Genomic DNA, 18,628 nt, shown 5'->3' with positions numbered 1-18,628 from the left:
ATGTTATGGGTACATGGTGTGAGTTTACGTGTAGAGGGGGTGACAGTGAAACAGCGTTAATGTGGACTATAGTTGGGAGTCGGGGGGGAATTCAGAGGTTGGCAGGTCAGACTCTGCTGACACATTGGGATCAGCGATGGGATTGTTTCCATTGGAAAGAATTCCAAGAATGAGCTAGAAGAGCTATCAGTGACTTCACTCGGACGGCTCTGACAACAGTTTTAACACACGGGCAGGCACACATGCACACACATTTAAAAAGACACACCGTGTCTGGGTGCTAAGGGTGGTGTGCGAGACACACTCCGTTCCCCCCCGTGTCACCGAGCACTCAGAGACTCCCGCCCGTCTCATTGCTTGCAAAGCGAACGCTGCCAATTCTGACCACCAGCAGAGCGGCTGATAAACAGACGAACAGTGGAAAGAAATGAGTTTCACATGAAAGATGAATGGGTATTCATTTACAGTATAGTTGGACATTTTGAGAGCCTCATTCCCTTTATTGCCAAGAGTTAGATAAGAAGAGAGATTCCACTCTCATATCTGTACAATATATATATATATATATATATATATATAAAACTGTAGTCAGTAGCTGGTGAGCTTACCTTCATTTTGAAGTTTTTGCATATTGGCAAGATTCCCCCACAACAGTCATCATGATTCACCTATTGCTAAATAGCCTGATCGGTGCATGAAAGGACATGACATTCCCTTTTTCCAAACCGAGTCCCATCCTCTTCATACCAGTGAAAAACAGCACAAAAGAATTAAAGACCGCAAAATGGCAACAACATGTTGTGTTGATGTAGAAGTCCATCATTCACAGTAAGAGAAAATAGCATTCCAGGCCCTTTAATGTGAGATCCTTCCAGGAACTTAAATGATGGAAATACATAAAAAAAAGTTTTAGTTTTTCAAACATGTCTTGAAGGGGAAAAGCACATTTCAATTACTGGTTGCATTAAAAGAGTCTTTAATTGCAAATGCTTCTGACTGAGTTAATCAGCTGAGAAGTGGCTGAAGGGGAAGATAAGGAGCTGCTCAAAAATGTCAAAATGCAGTGGAAAGATACTTCAGGGCCTTCCTTTCATATCTCCCACAAACACAGGGACCCTTCTTTCTTAAAACGACATGTATTGCTTCCTCGCTATTCCTTCCAGCAATATTTGAAAGATGGCGCAAAGTTCAGAGGTGTCTGGCTGCCGTCACATGGTTGTACAGCTGGATGTAAGTTCAGGCGGTCTGTCCGAGGTCTGCGGTTGTCCTTTCCTAACTTCGTATGATTTCGTCTTTCCATGATCTCATGACATTTTCCACTGAGATCAAGGAGCAGTTAAGAAAGGGACAAAGGACATTCCTTTTCTAACCTATTCAGAAAGCTCTGACCGGCTCCACGGGGCCAGACACAGCCTCGGCTGCTGACCACCATTATCAGCTGGGGTGTATTAATAACTCTTTATGCTCCATATTTTCCAGGAAGAAGGAAGCAGGATAGAATGTCAGTTCATTGTTCCCCTTCCAGGAAGTGCCCGTAAGGCCCCGGGAGTACCACCATTCACAATCTGTCGGGCTCTTGGCCCCCCAAAAGGCCCTACCGCAGCAACTCTGAAGGACTATTCCCGGTACAAGGCAATCAAACTTGACCCATCGGGTCACTAATACAGTATAGAGCAGCAAATCACCTGAAAAGTTTCCATTGTAACCATGATCAGAAAGCCCTCTGTTTGTTCCTGTAAATCCCCCCAGTTCCCCATTAGACCTTTTCCACTCAACCACATTTTATTAGTCTTGTATCATTGTGGTGAGTGTTTATAGGTAGAGCGTGAGGAGTTGCTTCCACAGACTTTTATATCCTGCACTATCCACAATATTGCTGTAATTGTATAAAGTGCCCAAAGATTGGTGGGTCAAACCAAAGTTTTCCATAATACTGGATAGTGTCGTTAAACATTGAAACGTGTAATTTTAAAAGAACTTACAAACGAAAGCTGTTCTGTGCAAAGGAATTAGATTTCACTTTAGGAGTCAAGATTGTGTGAGCAAGTTGAAGACAGGAAGTAGCATGTGGCCTGTTCTACCGTCACCTACATACAGCCATATGCTCTATGTATCCGTGATCTTCGAGAGATTCTGTAAGCGAGAGATCTCGGGCAGGAAGTAAGGCTGCTTTTCTGTAACCGCTGCAGGTGAAGTTTGAGGGGAATAGAAGGGGGGGCAATTCATCTTCTACCATACAAATGTTAGTAATTCTTCAGTCAATTATTCTCAGAGACACAGTTGGATAGCAAATTCAAATGTTTATTTACAGCCTCTGTGCCTGTCACAGAGAAAAGTGGTCTAAATACAAAAACAAAAAGAAAAATGGCGGCTAATCTCCCTGAGCTTTACAAAAACAACGTGGGACCTGTAGGTGACAGACGGGAGAAAGAGAGAGATGTTCTGTACACAGCCCTAATGCCACTCAAATGAGAATTTACAAAAAATAACAAGACATATCGCAATCATGCTTGAACAACAGGATTTCATATTGTGGACACAAATGTGAATTTTTCTGACTAGACTTCAACCACAAACAACAGGGGTGATTTAAAGAGTGAACAAAAGACAAAATTGCAGAACAGATGTTACTACCAAAGAACAAATACAATTTCCCATCAACAGCTTATGGCAAACACCAGGACTATTTTTATACTAAGTGTTGTATTGTCAAATAATACTGTTACTTATTTCCTTATTTGTGAACTCTGGTCTTACAGTGTGAATTCACCATGACCCGAAGTTCATGGTGTCAAAATGATGGCTGTTTTCAAAAAGAAAAAAGGAAGACTAGGAAACTTTCCGTTCAGGTGTGTACAGCTCAGAGCGATTCTTGGTCTGTCTCTCTAAAAGAAAAAAAGGAAAATTAACCCAAACCCATAGTACAAACAAGATCAGCGCAATACAAGGCCTCAGGGGTCGACTCAATGGGAACAAGTATTTACACAGCCTTCGTAAAACGCTTTTTTTTAAAAATTACAATGTGCAGTCCTTACTCAGCTTTGACCTTATGAAGAATAAACCTGCTTTTGTCAAATTTTGTTCTCAACACTGTTGCCGTTTTTGCTTCGTCATCCAAGTGCTGTTTGTCACGCGGCTCACAGGAGGTCTTAGCGGCCACTGTTACCCTCACTGCACAACAAGCCTTTGTTCAACGGATTTATGCATAAGCATAACAGGGTATGCTGGTTTATTTTTTTTCCACTTGCTTTCTGCTCACTTCTCTAAAATTTCAGGGTTGCCTTTAAAACTGAATGCCAGACGTAAGGTCCAAAATCTTTTAAGAGGAGAGGGGTGGGATCCTGGTTACATTTTACACAAAAACATTCACGTCTCAGAAAACGGACAAATCTATGGACAGCAGTGGCAATCACAATAATTAACACATCACTCCAGAAACTGAGCACAGGTATGGACAGTGTTACTCTAGACGATAATCCCCACGGGTTCCACAACAATTCTGTATGGGTGCATGAAGTCTCTGGGGTCATGACGCCAGCCATTTTGGAGTTAAAGCACAGAGCAGATGTAACCTCCTGCAGTGTAAGAGCTGTCCATGGAGCACTGGAGCTGCCGCTGTCCAACAGGACATCCGTTCTGGGCCGAGACACACACGGTGGTAGGCTTGGTAGGAAGTGAGTGTAGGTGAGAGGTGTGCGTGTCTGTTCTGTTCAGGTGCGATTTGGCGGGTTTACAGTCCAGGTGGATGAACCATTGTGTGAGTATGTGTTGCCTGTGTGTATTGCTTGAATGCTTTGGTGTCGAGGGCAACGAGATGGCGTCACAAGACACTGAATGTGTGTCTGCCAGGTGCAGTGTGACCAGTGTGGGATAGGAAGAGTCTATTAGCAAGAAAGAGGGGAAACAAAGGGGAGTATGGGTGCTGCAACACAGCCTCTAGTGCTGAGAATTCTGTGTTGGCTGTCCGTTTTGGATGCTGCCATTATTTTGCTCCTCTTCTTCCTCCTCCTCCTCTTCTTCTTCACTGACCAGAAACTCCTCTGGAGGCCAACGCAGCTCCCCGCTCTCGACTTCTCCCTCTGTCGGCTCAACCACGATGGATGGCAGACGATCTTTGAGCTTACAGCAGCGGTCAAAGTCCGAGGGGTCAGGGAATATCTGTAGAGAAAAGAATAACGGTAAAATACTGTTTTTTAATCTTTCATTCATAAGAGTTTGTTTTCTGAACAGAAGAGCCATTTCAGGCAAGTAGAATCAGCCGTCCCCTGTTATAAAAGACACAAATGATTGGTGAGCATATTTCTGATCAGTGCTAAGTGTGCGGTTGGCTCAGGGACACCAGAACTTAGTCTTGCGCCTTGTAGAAGTGTTGCAGGCACCGCTACAAGGCTAAACAACTGTGAAGGAAGTGATTTGAAGACTAAACATCTGGAATGGGAAGTGGTTTCTCCAAATCCAAGTGGCATACCTGCGCTGGCCCTGCCCACATTCTTCTAACAGCCAAACTAGCACTCGACGTAGATGCTCGACCAAAAACACACAAAAAACACATTGCACAAGAAATTGTTACATCAGTGGCTCTGTATGGGTAAATGAAGCACGTCTAGTGAGACTTGAACTAAATGCTGCATCATGTTTAATCTAAATGCTTTGCAAGGCATTGTGCCAAACAGCTCTTCTGCTTACAAACTCATCCAGTATCACATCACCCACTACTGAGAAGGATTATACAAGGGCATAATCGGGGTATTTCAAAATCAACAGTTTAAAAACACAAAAAGGTGAAAGGTTTACTGGAACATGGTTGTGTGTAAATGAAACATCCATTTCATTAATAGTTAGAAGGTATTGCTGAATATTTCATATTCCTGTGGAGACTAGTTTGGGAAAAAAAAAAAACAGGAAAGAACATGAAAATCAACTGCGTTAGCTGCAAATCCAGACCGATATGTCCGCTTGTAAACGCAGCATGCCACGCTCAAATGTTTGGATCTAAACTGAAGGGCATGAGGGACATTCTGACAGGAGAGATTACATGCAATGCCTGTCCTGGCACAATTTGACATCAACCTCAGCCTCTCTGTTCTCAGGAACCAGAGAAATGGCCCAGGGGAAAAAGCCTGCCACTCCTGGTCCAAGAACAGCATTTTTTGCTGTTGTTTGGATAAAGTGGATGAATATTTTTAGACCTGCATATTTCACTTCCAAGACATTGGAGGAGGGAGGGGGGCAATGTCGCTGTCTGGGCAGAGAGCCCAGTGGAAAGAAAGCATTAGATGAGGCAGGAGAGACGAGAGGAGATAGAGGGGATCCAGCTGTGTCCAAGTCTCCATGAATTCCATAGGAGACAGATGAGAAGGGAGGAAAAAGACGAAAAGCTATAAATATGCCTCGTGAATGTGACAATTTGTCAGGTTATAAAAGCATGCATGTGTGTGTGTTTCTGCAGCTTTTGAATTCTCTGAAAAACAGCTGCGTATAGAACCATGCCAAGCGATTACATTTCGAGTGCATGCATGTCTGTTCATGTCCGATGCCCGTGTGCAGCTCCGTTTCCTGCTTGCATCACCAATCCTCGCTGTGCGTCAGCACCAAGAGGAGTTAGGCAGTAAATGACCTTGCCTTTGGACCCCTAGCTAATGTGTCATAACTTGTTTCACTTTCAGTGGCAGGAAGCGACGACACATCAGCCAGCCACACAATACAAGCTATTTTAGGATCTTCTTGGGTGCACACTATATGGCTGAATTATGACCTTGCCTTTTGCGATGATAATTCAATAAATCAGTAACCATTTGCTCATCCTTCTCCACTAGTGGGTCACATTCATTTCAATACCTTTTATAGATCCAGCTGGATTTGAATGGTGACACAATTTTTGTCAAAGCCCCTGGCACCCATAATGCAGGAAGTGGCAACTTCACTGCTTCATACAGTGCTACTCTAAAGGAGTGGCTGAGACCTTGGGCAAACGGCCGAGGTGACAAATACAGAATGGGGATGGAAAGAGGGGAGAAGTGGCGGTCTCTCCCCTCCCTCTCAGACAAACTCACAGCTGGGGTGTGAACAGTGGAGAGAGGAAGCCAGCCTTTTCCTCTGGGTCAGTCTACATCCTCTCAGTCAACATCTACAAACAGCATGGCATTGGGTTTATGAATGCATGAAAACATACCTTTCATTAAAATGAATATTAATCTTGTGTGAAATTAATTCCCTTTTTTAAAAAAGGAAATTGACTTTGAGCGCCGCGAGTTGTAAAAGCTTTGGCAGGTGGAACTTCCTCAAGAATATTTGGTTCCTATGACATCAGCGGTAACTGGTTCACTAGTTATACAGATTCAATTACCATTAAGCCAACTTCCTGTCCACAACCATAGAGCATCTTTACTCAAGACAAATTCATCATCTTTTACAGTAAAATGGTTACATATTAACCCTTTTTTCCACACTAGGTACAAATGCAGCACTAAAATAAGCAAGCAGCTGTGTGTTTTAAGTAGTTTTCTTTCAAGGATGGCCCCATTGAGCTGACAGTAAAACAAAGCTGATGACAACACCTTGTCAATGCCACCTGATGGCTGCTTCTCTCATCTCTCTTTTCTAGTTTCCCCAAACACACAAATACACTTTTCCTCTGCATGTCATAAGGTGTGATCAACCATAACCGCTGATGTCTTCAACAGAGAATACACATTAAGGGATGTACATTTCTGGAATTTTTTAGCATCTTTATTAATTCATCTACATTAATTCATTAGATTCCTGAACCTTGAGATTTTCATGTTTTATTAAAAAATATGTCAATAAATACCCCTTATGAATTTATGAAGGTTTTGTACTTTTTAAACTACAAAAGTCATTATACTTGTTGTATACTTGTGCTGTTTTCATGTAAACAAAGTGGAGTTCATTTGTGAAAATGATTATGATGAACAAATGTGTGAAGTATCAAAACTAGTGCTTGCCACAGAGCCAGTTTCCTGCAATAACCCAAATTGGCTTTTAGTCGAGGGAACCCAGTGTGATGCACACTTCCGTGGTTGACATCAGCACTTCATGGTAAACGGGGTCAAACTGTTCCAAAACGATTATGTCTTTTGATATACAATCAGTTTAGCTTGGCAAGAGATCATTCCAATTCAACAAAAAGTAAGCCAATATTTTAAAGGCTTATGAATTTATATATTGTACATGTATTGTGCTCCCTCCTGTTATCCAAGTCATGCTAATTAATGGACGACAACGGGTATAAAACCACCATGCCACATACAAATATACAGGTTGGGAATTGGGACACAAGTGGCGTTTGACTGTCATATGCATGCGTGTCCTACCTGGAAGGAGAGTCTGTCCTTGCTGGGGCTGAGCCTCATGTCCTCCATGGGGGTGCTGTTGATCATCACCTCAGTCATATCTTGGCCGGGCAAAAACACTGGGCTGCAAGGATGAAAGTGGAAGAAGAGAGATTAGATACTGTGCAGTGGTGGTGACAATGGTCCGACATCTCAAGAGAAGCGAAACATTTAGCACTTTAAAAAAAAAGAAGAAGAAAAGTACAATATAAATATGGTCCATGATATTCATATCAATTGTCAATTAAATTGTTTATATGTTTACACAGTCAGCGTTAAATGGTTGTTGTACCAGCACATGTTAAAACTGTTTTGTTTATACTCTGCACATGTTGACCACAGCACCCCAAACACCCAGTGGGTGCTCTGCTGCGCTGTGCTAATGCACTGCAAAGCTGCACAGCTCATGATGTGGCTTGCATAAGGTGGCCGTTTCTAAATACAGGATGATGTGCTCTTGCACTAGCTACCAGAGAGCACAGTCATTGTGAGAGCACGCTGGGGGCGTGCTGTGGTATTTGACTGGGGTGGAACTTGATGCACTCAGTTCCATCACAGTGCGGCCAAACTTTCCATTTTAGATTAAAGTAGCAAGAGTTTGTTTATCCATGTTTGGAGCATTCACTATCCAGCATCGTCAAAGTAAAGCTTTTAAAAAAAAAAAAGAAAGAAAGAAAATGATGTGAAGCAGGTCGCAGGACTGACATAGACGCCGTCTTGAGACAAGATGCTAACGGCCTTCTCACGCTCTCTATTTAAAGCCTGGTGCCTTGTGGTGAGTGGCCACAGGCCTGTGGTTTGTGTGGTCGGCTATTTAGAACAAAGAAAACAGAATACACGAGGCAAGAGGCTCGCTCAGATCCTCACATTATCTGGTTCAATGGGCTTGGGGGTTTTTTTGGGGGGGAGAGAGAAAGATGTGTGGGCTTAACTCGACCTACTTTCAATCTTAAACTGTTTTTGATCCAGCAGAATGTATCAAAAATAATTATACAGTGGTAGCGATTAAAACATGGCTCTAATATAAGCAATGGTTATATAAATCACATGTTCCACCAAATTAATTTTTACCATTCACCAGTCGTATTTATCCATCAATAACCTCTGAAGACAGAAGAGCCTACAAAAATAAACATCTGCAATTACATTATGAAACTCTGGAAAATCACAGTTCTGTATTTTTGTCCATGTTTATAGACATGTACAATACTCTAAAATATCCATGTTTACTGGAACATGAATTATCTTAAATTTAAAAAAAACCATCTTGTATTCTGGCAAATTGTGCTGGAAAAAAGGCTTTAATTTGGTTGTAAAGCAAGACTATTTAAGCTTTAAACTTGACTTGACAAGCAATAAGTCATTGACGGTTTTCTCTTCACTTTTCCAATAAAGGCTGCAGGATTTATAGGCTTTCACTTTGTGCGTCTACAACTTTCTGAAGCACTGTTGATCACATAGATGTCCTATTCTGAAATACACCTAATTAAGTCTTCAGGTAGACTCAAAGAAGCACATTTAACACAAATTCATCCTGAGCAAGAGAGAACAACGTGACATGAGTCACTCAGCTAGGAGATCATTAAACCCTATAGCAAGGTATCCATCAATCACTTTTTCCATCTCTACATTTACACACACTACTCATCTCTTTCGTGAGGAAACACTGACTTCACAGCAGGCTGTAGGGCTCTAAAAATGAGAAAATTGAAACGCTTCTGGCTGAATCACCACACAGTAACCACTCAGATGACAGTATGACGACAGTACACTTTACCAAAACAATACATTGATATCCAAAAAGAAAAAGAGGCTCAAAGGCTACGAAAGGTTTGATGTGGAAAAAAAAAAAAGTCAGCTGGGGCTGAACCCATTTCATCTCTGAGTGGGATGCAGAGAGGGCGAGGCAGGCATGCAAAACACAGTCTGGGTGGGGACGGAAGGCTGAACAGTGACAGTGAAGACCTGAGCAGAGGAGGAGAGGGGAAGGGAAAGAAAGATAAACACTCAGGCCTTGCCAGTCATATTTCTGTTCGGGGATCGTATAAACATCCTGCTCGGCTAAGAATAACAGAACATCGGCCTAATAAAACATAAAAGGGGCACAATGAAGAGGAAATGGGGGTGTACAAGTAACAACCTGGGAGGAAACAAACATCCACGGACTACAGTCACATCCATTACGGCTTCGAGTGTCAGCGGAAGAGCTGAACAGTGTGCCCCTCTCGCAGAGTGGAATACTTGATTCCTAGAGGAGTCGTTAAGTGTTGTAGAAAGGAAGCAATCCGTACCTGTACGACATAACAGCACGGACCACAACAAGAGTCCACATTTTAAGTCAAATGGCCTTTATCGATTAACGTGTCAGGATGGTGTGGCAGATCACGGTAAAGCTCTTTACCTCCTGACCCAGTCAAGATAATGCCGCCCGCTACTAATGCCACAACCAGCCATAGCACAGGTCAGCAGGTACAAGACAGTGTGATGTAAGGTCCAGGCAAAACGCACAGTGGAGGGAGTTTAGGCCTTTAAACGGTAAGTAGGTAATCAGCAAAGTTATCGGCAGCAATTGTTTTAAGTCAATTTGAGAAGCTGTTTGATAGCAAATTTAATAATTACCATGAAGTGAGTAATTGAGAATAATTTGCATCAATAATGAAAACTGCTTGTTAACGTATGCAATATGTATGATCCTTTCCACTACATTTCTTTTAAAATCGCCTTACTTCCTACCACCCAATATGACAAGACGGTGATCTTTTCTCCTTTCAACCCCGTGTGGATTACCACCACTGAAGCGGCAGACAACTGACCCAGTGGAGGAGTCAGGTTTAGCTGCCTCCCTCAATTTTGCTTTGTAAAACATGCACCTACCCTCATTATATAGCAACCATGATTCCCAGAAGCGCTCACTTCATGCAAGAGCTGGTCATACAATAATGGGCAGCAGTGACATTTCAACAGAGTGAGTTGTGACGGGAAACTGACACACCTTCTGTAACAATAGAGCATGAAGACTGACGGGTATTACCGAAGCATGACACCAGGTTCATTCACCTGTCTCAAGACTATAAAAAGGCCAAGGCCAAGCTGGCTCCTCTCTGTGCTGCAGGGGTGCCGACAAGAACCCAAATGGTCAAAAAGCTAGAAGGGAATATGCCTGTTGCGTCATTGGTTCCCCCCTCTGTCACCACACAGGTCTTACTACCACCACCATAAGTCTCAGTGTGTGGCAAAAGGGCAAAAGCGCCTGGCTGGTGGAAGCCAAGTCACTCAGCTCTGCAGGTATGTGGGTGGTGCGGGACTGAGCAAGACCCCCCAGCAGCACCGCTGGAATGAACTGGGGTTGAATCCAGATGCCTTTGGGTTGAATCTGCCACTGAAAACATCATGAAGCATTTACCACCCCTGTTCTTTATGGTACATTTAGTGAGGGACTTAAAAATCTTCTTGACCAAGTTTTCTACACATGCAATGTTTGTCACATATCTGTCATCATATCTTAATTTCTCATAGAATAACAGTTGCAGAACAGAAGCAGAGATCTACTGTAAGTATACACAGGCGAGGGAGCAAAGTGTGGTTACAGTAAAGAGGCAGAGCGTGAACTTCCTGGTAGAGACAGAAGGCTGCTGAGGTTTGAACAGCAGTCACACAACACAATGCTTCAAAGCGACTTGCATATCCTCTCTACAGACAGGAACACATTCGACAAATAAAGAGAACTGAAATGGCCTAAGATGCACTCCCTGTTCCTCGGCCAAAAAAAAAAGTAAATCAACCAGTTATGGCACTGAAGGAAATGTGAACGTGTCACTGATGAGTAATTAATAGGGGCAGAGTGCATCTGTCCTTCTCCAATTTCACTGCACCTGCAGCATTTAACACCAAAGAATGGTGTCACACTGCAATACAGCAGTGTATCCTTTGTTTTAAAGACATATATATTTAAAAAGTACATTTTATTGCTTAATAAAATAGCTGACCAAGTAGCACTACCGTTCTAAAGTGGCATTAGTTCAACCATTCGCTTTGGAAAAAATGAAAGAAAAAAAAAAGGTGAGACCTAGAATGTTCTCCACCCCCCAAAATCAGAGTGCCATGACATTTCCAATTCCAGGGGCAACACCGCACAGAAAATCTCAAGAGGAAACAACAGTGGGTGTAACAAAGAGTTGCTGCTTCTGTGGGAAATCACCACGCAAAAACAAAACCACAACTACACACACAGCACTCCATTGTTCTTCTTACCCGTCAGGTGCAAAGGCAAACAAATGTACTTGTTTAGAGACTCGGTTTGCGAGGCTAATTGTCTCTCCAAGCAACAAAAGCAAGCAATGTGGCAAAGCCGCGAGTACTCACCAGTATATCTGCGGGGGAAATACAGACATGAATTCACACCTGCTGTCAATTCTGCTGATTAGGGGAATCTAATGACAGCCGCGGACTTCTCGCTACTTTGTTGTGTTTTCTCTCTCGCTTCAAAGGCAGCGCGGCACGTTTCGCGTAAACCGAAAGCGACTGTGCGACAAAGTACGAGCGCGAATCACGGCTCGGTACAATTCGTTGCGTCTGCTCATCACCTCAGCTGTGTTGAGTTTTTATGCGGGAGGCGTGTTGCTCGCTCGGCCGGGAGACACACCCCCTCTCCGCGCGGCCCAGAAAATCCTCAATGGCAGGCGCGTTATCAGCGGGAGCCAATCAGAGCGCAGGTGACTCGAGCCCAGCCACGATGACGACAGCAGGGACTGAACCCTCTCATTGGGAATGGACACAAGATACTGCATGATGCTATTGATTTGTAGTCTCCAAGGCAACACAACGACAGCCTTAGCTCCTCTTGAATGACACACACACACACACACACACACACACACACACACACACACACACACACACACACACACACACACACACACACACATACACGCACACACACACCTCACTGGTTAGGTAATCCGTGACATTTATCCAAATGAGGAGAGGGAAAGCTCCTCGTCTCCTCCGCCTTTGGGTTCATTCACAAATATATTCCAAGGGCAAGTCAATGACTGCATATTTCTGCAGCAATGAATGGTGGCTTCTGCATTCTGTTTTAATATAGCTATTCATATAAAACAAAGCATGCAGAGCACACATGAAACCACACTGTTGGTCTCCTGGACTTACACTAAAGCAGATTTTCAGATTCAGATTTTTGTGCTACTGTCAGGACCTTTAGGACATAGTTGACCTTGATACATTATAAAACACCCAGTTGTCTTCCTCCCTGCACACAGTGTACTGTATGTACATTTGGCTCAGAGAAGGCAGGTGCACAGGGAGGCTCTGCAGTTTTAGGGGTAGATGGTAAAATGCCAGCAGGCCTCTACTGCCACCTTGTGACCGACGAGGGCGAGTCCCTCATTGTCATTCATGATGAGAAATCTACAGTAAAACAGTGAGGCGTTTTATGAAGAATAAATCTTAAAACATTCCCTCGTTATCTTTGTGGTGACATGAACACGACATTGTAATGCAGCTCACAGATTCAGCGAATCTGGCAGTTTTTTAAAATGCCCTTTGGGAAAATCTCTTGGGTGACACCAGATGGCACACACACACCCGGCATGGAGGCCAAACAGAGAGGAAACAAGCACTCTGTGAATCTGATTTTAAAATGCTGCATTTTCTTTAACCCCTTCAAAAAGCAACTGTTGTACATTAAATGTTTTTTTGTTTTTGTTTTGTTCAAATAGTCAAACTCACAGCTGCCTTTGAAATACCACACTCCATTATCAGTCACCTGCACCAGGAACGCACATGTGAAAACACCTGCAGCCATTTAGATCACTTATCAGAGCTTGAACATGGAAAAGTCACAAGAAAACTGAATTCATTAAAGTATAATTGTTCCCTTTTCAGAATGACGTATAGTATATTATTTAATTATCTGAATTTGCAAAGTAACAACTAAAGATTTTAGATACATTCAGTGGAGAAAAAATTATGCTGATGAAAACTGAAAGTCTTTCCTTTTATCCGACTAGAGGTGTTTCCTTGTTGGTGGTCTTCAAAAGTTAGATACAGTGGAAACAGCATTTATCAATGCAACATATATTGTGTATATGAGTTGACTTACGGTTGGTGTGCAGATGTTATTCATCTGATGTCTCACTGCAGCCTGTTAACAACAGCCAGTCAATTAGATTGTCATGTTCTTATGAGCAGCTGTGGTTTGGTAAAACCTGTCCACTCATAAACATCTTCTATAACACAGGGTAGCCTATGGAAACTCATCAAAAAAAACTAAGACACCTATAATCCTTTTTTCCCGAAACATTTTTTTTTTTACTGTAACCTTGCAGCGTCTCATCTGGACCCTTCATGTGCAGCTGTGGGAAAAACTTTTATTTTGAAGGCTGCATTGACGAAAATGACCACAGGATGTCGCTGGTGTCCATGGAATGACTAGGAGGTTGCTGAGGGACATAAACTGCTCCCATTAAAGTTATATTGACTTTTAGAAATCAATTATTTTGCATGGCATGAAGTCATTTAAACCAAAATTATTTCACAATATTCTCATTAGCAATAGTTTTCAGATTATTATTATTGTTACATTTAATTATTATTGTTGTTATCGTGCTTTATGGATTTTTAGGAATATTTAAGGAATTTTCTTTTGGAAGATTACATTATTTTATTTAAACAACAAGGCTTATATTATAATGTAAGTGGGCCCTGAATGCATTTCTTTTTTCTTTTTGTGTGCAATAATGTCCTTTATCTGGTTTAGTCTATGATTTGTCCATAAAAATGAGGCTCACTCTATATTTTCATTTTTGCTTGTTCGGTTTATTCACCACAACAATGTGAATCAGTTGCAAAGTAGTAGTTAGGATATTTCCAGTCTTTTTGAAATCATAATCCTAAAAAAACAACCTTTGAAAACAACCTTTTGAGAATTGAATCGGATTATGTGAGCCAGTCGGTGCCTTCCTCAACAGCTACATGTTTGGAGATTGGCGACCCCCTCTGTTCATCTTGAAGATGTGGAGGCTGGGCCAGCTGCTTTTATCGCCGCTCCACACAAACAGCTGCACATCTGGGCAGGCAGAGATGCCTCGGGGGAGCTGAGGGGAGGCTGAGTACCGACTGCACGACGTGTAAATGAACGAGGCCCTGAAGGGGACGGCAGTCGACAAACACCCGTCGTCCTCTTGGCTGCTTTTCCAAGTAGGTTTAAGTTTCTTTTTGGACCCTGAACTGACTCTTTTTTGTTCTTCTTCATCACTGCTTTTGATGATTGTATTTATTCTTCATCCAAGCTAAATGCACGAGAATTTAACCTTTACCATGGTTTTAAATATTTTTATATATCAGAGAAGCATCATGCACCAAAATGCACCAAAGATATTCATTCTCTTTATTGCATGCAGGGAACATGTTTTTATAGGGATCTCTCTTCCCACATCAGTTTGACTGTTTCCATGTTCTCAGCTTTTTTCCCCTCCTTGTATGTGTTTATGTCCATTAGTGTAAGCATGTGCAGACCCACAGCTTTATCCTGTGTGGGGACATTGGCGAGTATATTTCTTTCCTCGTGAGTACACGTGTGTGTTTGTGCATGTGCGTTGCCGAGGGACATCTGATCTCCGGGCTCGCCGCACGCCACGCTTGCTTGCAGGTGGTCTGTCCACACTTGGGGGCCGAGCAGATTTAATATTTCATAGGAGCACAAGCACAACCCCTGGACGCCATCATTGAGTCCACATGGCTGGCCGGAAAGCTGCTCTGTGAACACTCGGCTGAAATATGCGGGCCTGCCAGCCCCCTCTCCACCATGCTGCTCGCTCACTTGCTGGGCCTCACAATTAAAAGCTAACCACAGCTACAGATGTTGGCAGCTGTCTTTAACCCGTGAGATGCCACTCCGGAGTCCTGAAGTGCTAATAGCCGCTGCTAAAGGTACTAGTATGTATAAGTATTGGCTTAATGAAAGAGGTGCAGGAACAAAAAGCAGAAAGGCAAAGTCAGAAACGAGCAAGAGCCGCCTCAAAGCATTTCATTCTGAGAAGTCGCAGGCCAAGTATGCTAGCTAAAACCTCAGCTCTTCCAGTTTTAATGTCCCCTTACACACCATATAAACAGAAAACCCCAAAGTGTTTGAGACCACCTTGCAAAATCCAGTGTTAGGAATTCACGCAAAAAGGTCAGAATTTCCTCCGCCGTTCGTCAGATTTTAGCCGAGCCAAAACCGTGTTCCGTGTTACGCCGTCATGTACGGTACGGAGCTGGACCGGAGCCAACTCCGAACAGAGGGAACTTCACCAGCGGCATTATTCAACTAGGTCAAACCAGATTTAGATTTGAAACCAAAGCCAAAACAGGGCATCTTGAAGCTGTTAGGAAACTATTCCAGATCTTAAACAGACCAGGGGGACTGTGTACATCTCCCTAATTGCACATGTCAATTTATGTACAAGCGCTTTTTTTTTTCGTCAAGCACCACTATGCCCCCCCCCCCCATCTTTCTCCCATGCTATGTCACTGTCACTGTCTCCTTCCCTTATTCTCCTTTTGACTTACACACAATGCACATGCAAGGACGTGAAGATTCACCGATTCTAAGCGTGTGGTATCTTAAAAAAGTTGCTCCATGCTCACACAGAGGCACAGAAACACGAGAACGCCGAGGCAAAAAACCGACAACAAGTCACTGAGACAAACCATGTCAGCTCACAGCTTGACAGCTTGTTAATGTTGTGTGACTTCTCCGGGAACAAAGGAGGCATTGCAGAAACTCAAGACTGCATGTAATTAATCCGATCCCGGCAATAACTCTCAAATATTTACTGTATTCCCGCTATCAGCGGTGAGGGAGACAAATGGAGAGCGTTCGGCGGAGACCTCACACAAACCGCCGTTGGTGAGCGGAGAGCAGGTGAAAAGAGTCGTTTCTCACCTCTCGGGGCCATCAGGGCCTATATAACGCTTTAACACACTGACCATAACCCTTCAGGGACCTAACTACAATAATGCTGTCATCACCTGGTTCCAGAGTTGAGACTCGATGGTTATGACACAACCGTCCAGCATCCATGGGAGACTGACCAAAGCAAACATATATTTCTGACATATATCTTAGCAGTGTTTTGTCATTATGAACGCTGTAGACGTACATTTGAACTCACATTTTGAACCTGGTGCACATTAGTACATGCAGGACAGGAGCTCCATTCCAAAGAGAATTTGGGATTCAGGGACACAAACATATCGTGGCAGAGGTGGGACTTTTTAACAAAGGAGAAGGCCTTTCAAGGGTCAGTTCACCTAAAAGTTAGCATATATTTTAAGTGTCTAGTCATGCAGGTAGTTCATTTGGTTTGTTAGATTAGCCCTGTTATAGTTTCAACCATCTTCTATCTTGCTTTTTAGTCCTGTTTGCTGCAGGGCATGTAAAATGTGGATTTATATTTTCTTGTGGAACAGAAAATCAAAACAAAGAACAAAAAGGGGCTAAAAAGCAGAGTCGGAAGATCTGTCGTGACACTTTTCACATTATTTAATTTAACTGTTCATATTAAATAAAATATATCTGTGCAAAAACCCTAATTCTATGCATGCTCAGACCCTTTAATTCACTTGTAATAGAACATAATGTCGTATGCAATGTCAATGCTCTGCTTGACCTTTACTCCCTCACGTTATTGACTCCATCACACAGACCCCACTGTGCACTGACACTGGGCCAGAGGAGAAAGAGCTTCTCAGTCTCCGTGCGAGCTGTCTATTTTGGATGTGAGTAAATAGCTATGTTTGGAAAGCATCCATCAGGCAAACACGTTTACTGTTGGATGGTGACGGCGAGGAAAGGCTCAGGCAGAGACTCACCTCTGCATCTGGGGGGAACTAATACAACTAATCTGATGGATAGATGATTTATACGTATAAGGTTATTGTCACTGCACGTAGGAATAACCAATGTGCAACTGTGGTTTCTCTACTTTAAACACTAGAGGGTAGCCTATTCAAGCAGGATTGGCTGTTTTCCACTTCTCAGAGATAAAATTACCTCGCCTCACCAAATATTTCAATCGTGGGGAGATAGGGCCATTAAAATACCTTTAAAAGGTCACAGAAAGCCAAACTTCAAGGTTTGTTGTCTCAACAGTTTGGAGTTACGCTGGGAGGAGGTCGGGGTCTCTGGTGCAGAGAAGGGGGTCCCGCCATTCTACAGGTTCATAGGAAGGATGGTCCGAGCGTGTTTGCTCATGCCATGGGACACAGTGTTTTCAGAGGAACAGCAGGAGCAGTGGAGGAGTGTGGGGGAGGAGGAGGAGGAGGAGGGGGAGAGAAAAAAAAGCTCTGAAGCAGTCTGGTGGCCACATGTCACCGTTGCTGCTCAGCGCTCGGACGTATCAGGCTTTCGTGTTTAACACCGATGCAGAAGGCTGAAAATAAACCCTGTCCAAATACAGGGTTTGGGTGGTGGACTGGTGAAGACAGGCCCCAGACTAGACTTCCACCGACAACTTCCTCCTTATCCGTCCAGCTTTGGTCCCTCCGGGCCCCAAACCACGACCCTGACCTCCGGGCCCTGACCTCCAGTCAGCTAGGGGACTATACAAAAATGACTGGCTTGGGGGTTGAATCATATATTCCAATTTGTCAAAAGCAAGACCACCTCAAAATAGTAGGAATAATATATGAATGTTTGTGGAAATTATGACAAAATGGTGAATTTTAAAATAGTTGCTACTGTATGAAAGTGATTATTACAACCACAGAACTAGTGAAAGGAGGACCGTTCTGCGACCGTTCTACGACTCTGAGCCCGAATTTCACTTAAAATGAAAATCTATTTGGATACAACCTGGCTCAGTGCAAAAAGCTTCAAACTATGATGCTCCACATCCTCTCTAGCGTCACTTTTGCATGTGACTGATTTCAAGTCTGCTCTGCTCATCTGAGTCAGCTGATGCAGGGTCAGCTGATGGACTGGTATGTTAAAATTAGATTTTACAGATTATAAAGAGAGTAGTGGCGACACAATCGATCGCTTTAGGGGCCGTTTAGGCAACGTTTTCAAGTATTTTTAACGTTCTGGCTGTTTGTTTATACGACAACGCCGTTTTGTGGGGCATAAACAGAAACTTTTCAAACCGTGTATATTGTGAAATCTTTCAAATACGCCACTCCAGCATCTATTACAAAGTTTCACTGCCAACTAGTGGCCTGGCATGCATACTACAGCACTTTTGTTTTTGCAAATCGTGCATGCGGATGGTTTT

The 18,628-nt window shown here is 43.1% G+C and overlaps 1 protein-coding gene across 1 annotated transcript; it reads right to left on the bottom strand.

Moving 5' to 3' along the window:
• Positions 1-2,280: 2,280 nt before the first annotated feature.
• lbh (LBH regulator of WNT signaling pathway) lies at positions 2,281-11,935 on the bottom strand. Its single transcript, XM_084012751.1, has 3 exons — positions 11,715-11,935; positions 7,335-7,437; positions 2,281-4,158 (listed from the first exon to the last, which is right to left on the bottom strand). The coding sequence occupies exons 1-3, from the start codon at positions 11,741-11,743 to the stop codon at positions 3,937-3,939; spliced, it is 354 nt and encodes a 117-aa protein (XP_083868877.1). The 5' UTR covers positions 11,744-11,935; the 3' UTR covers positions 2,281-3,936.
• Between the last annotated feature and the right edge of the window lie 6,693 nt (positions 11,936-18,628).

This window comes from Eutrigla gurnardus, assembly GCF_963514095.1.
Source record: "Eutrigla gurnardus genome assembly, chromosome: 7".
Lineage (NCBI taxonomy): Eukaryota > Metazoa > Chordata > Actinopteri > Perciformes > Triglidae > Eutrigla > Eutrigla gurnardus.
This window is presented reverse-complemented; position numbering and strand designations above follow the sequence as displayed.

Bases quoted from the DNA above. Each gene is read 5' to 3' on its own strand.
- lbh (XM_084012751.1), bottom strand. From the start codon at position 11,743: ATGTCTGTATTTCCCCCGCAGATATACTG. The intron at 7,438-11,714 runs GTGAGTACTCGC...TCATCCTTGCAG, and splicing joins TTTCCCCCGCAGATATACTG to CCCAGTGTTTTTGCCCGGCC. The intron at 4,159-7,334 runs GTAGGACACGCA...TTTTCTCTACAG, and splicing joins AGGACAGACTCTCCTTCCAG to ATATTCCCTGACCCCTCGGA.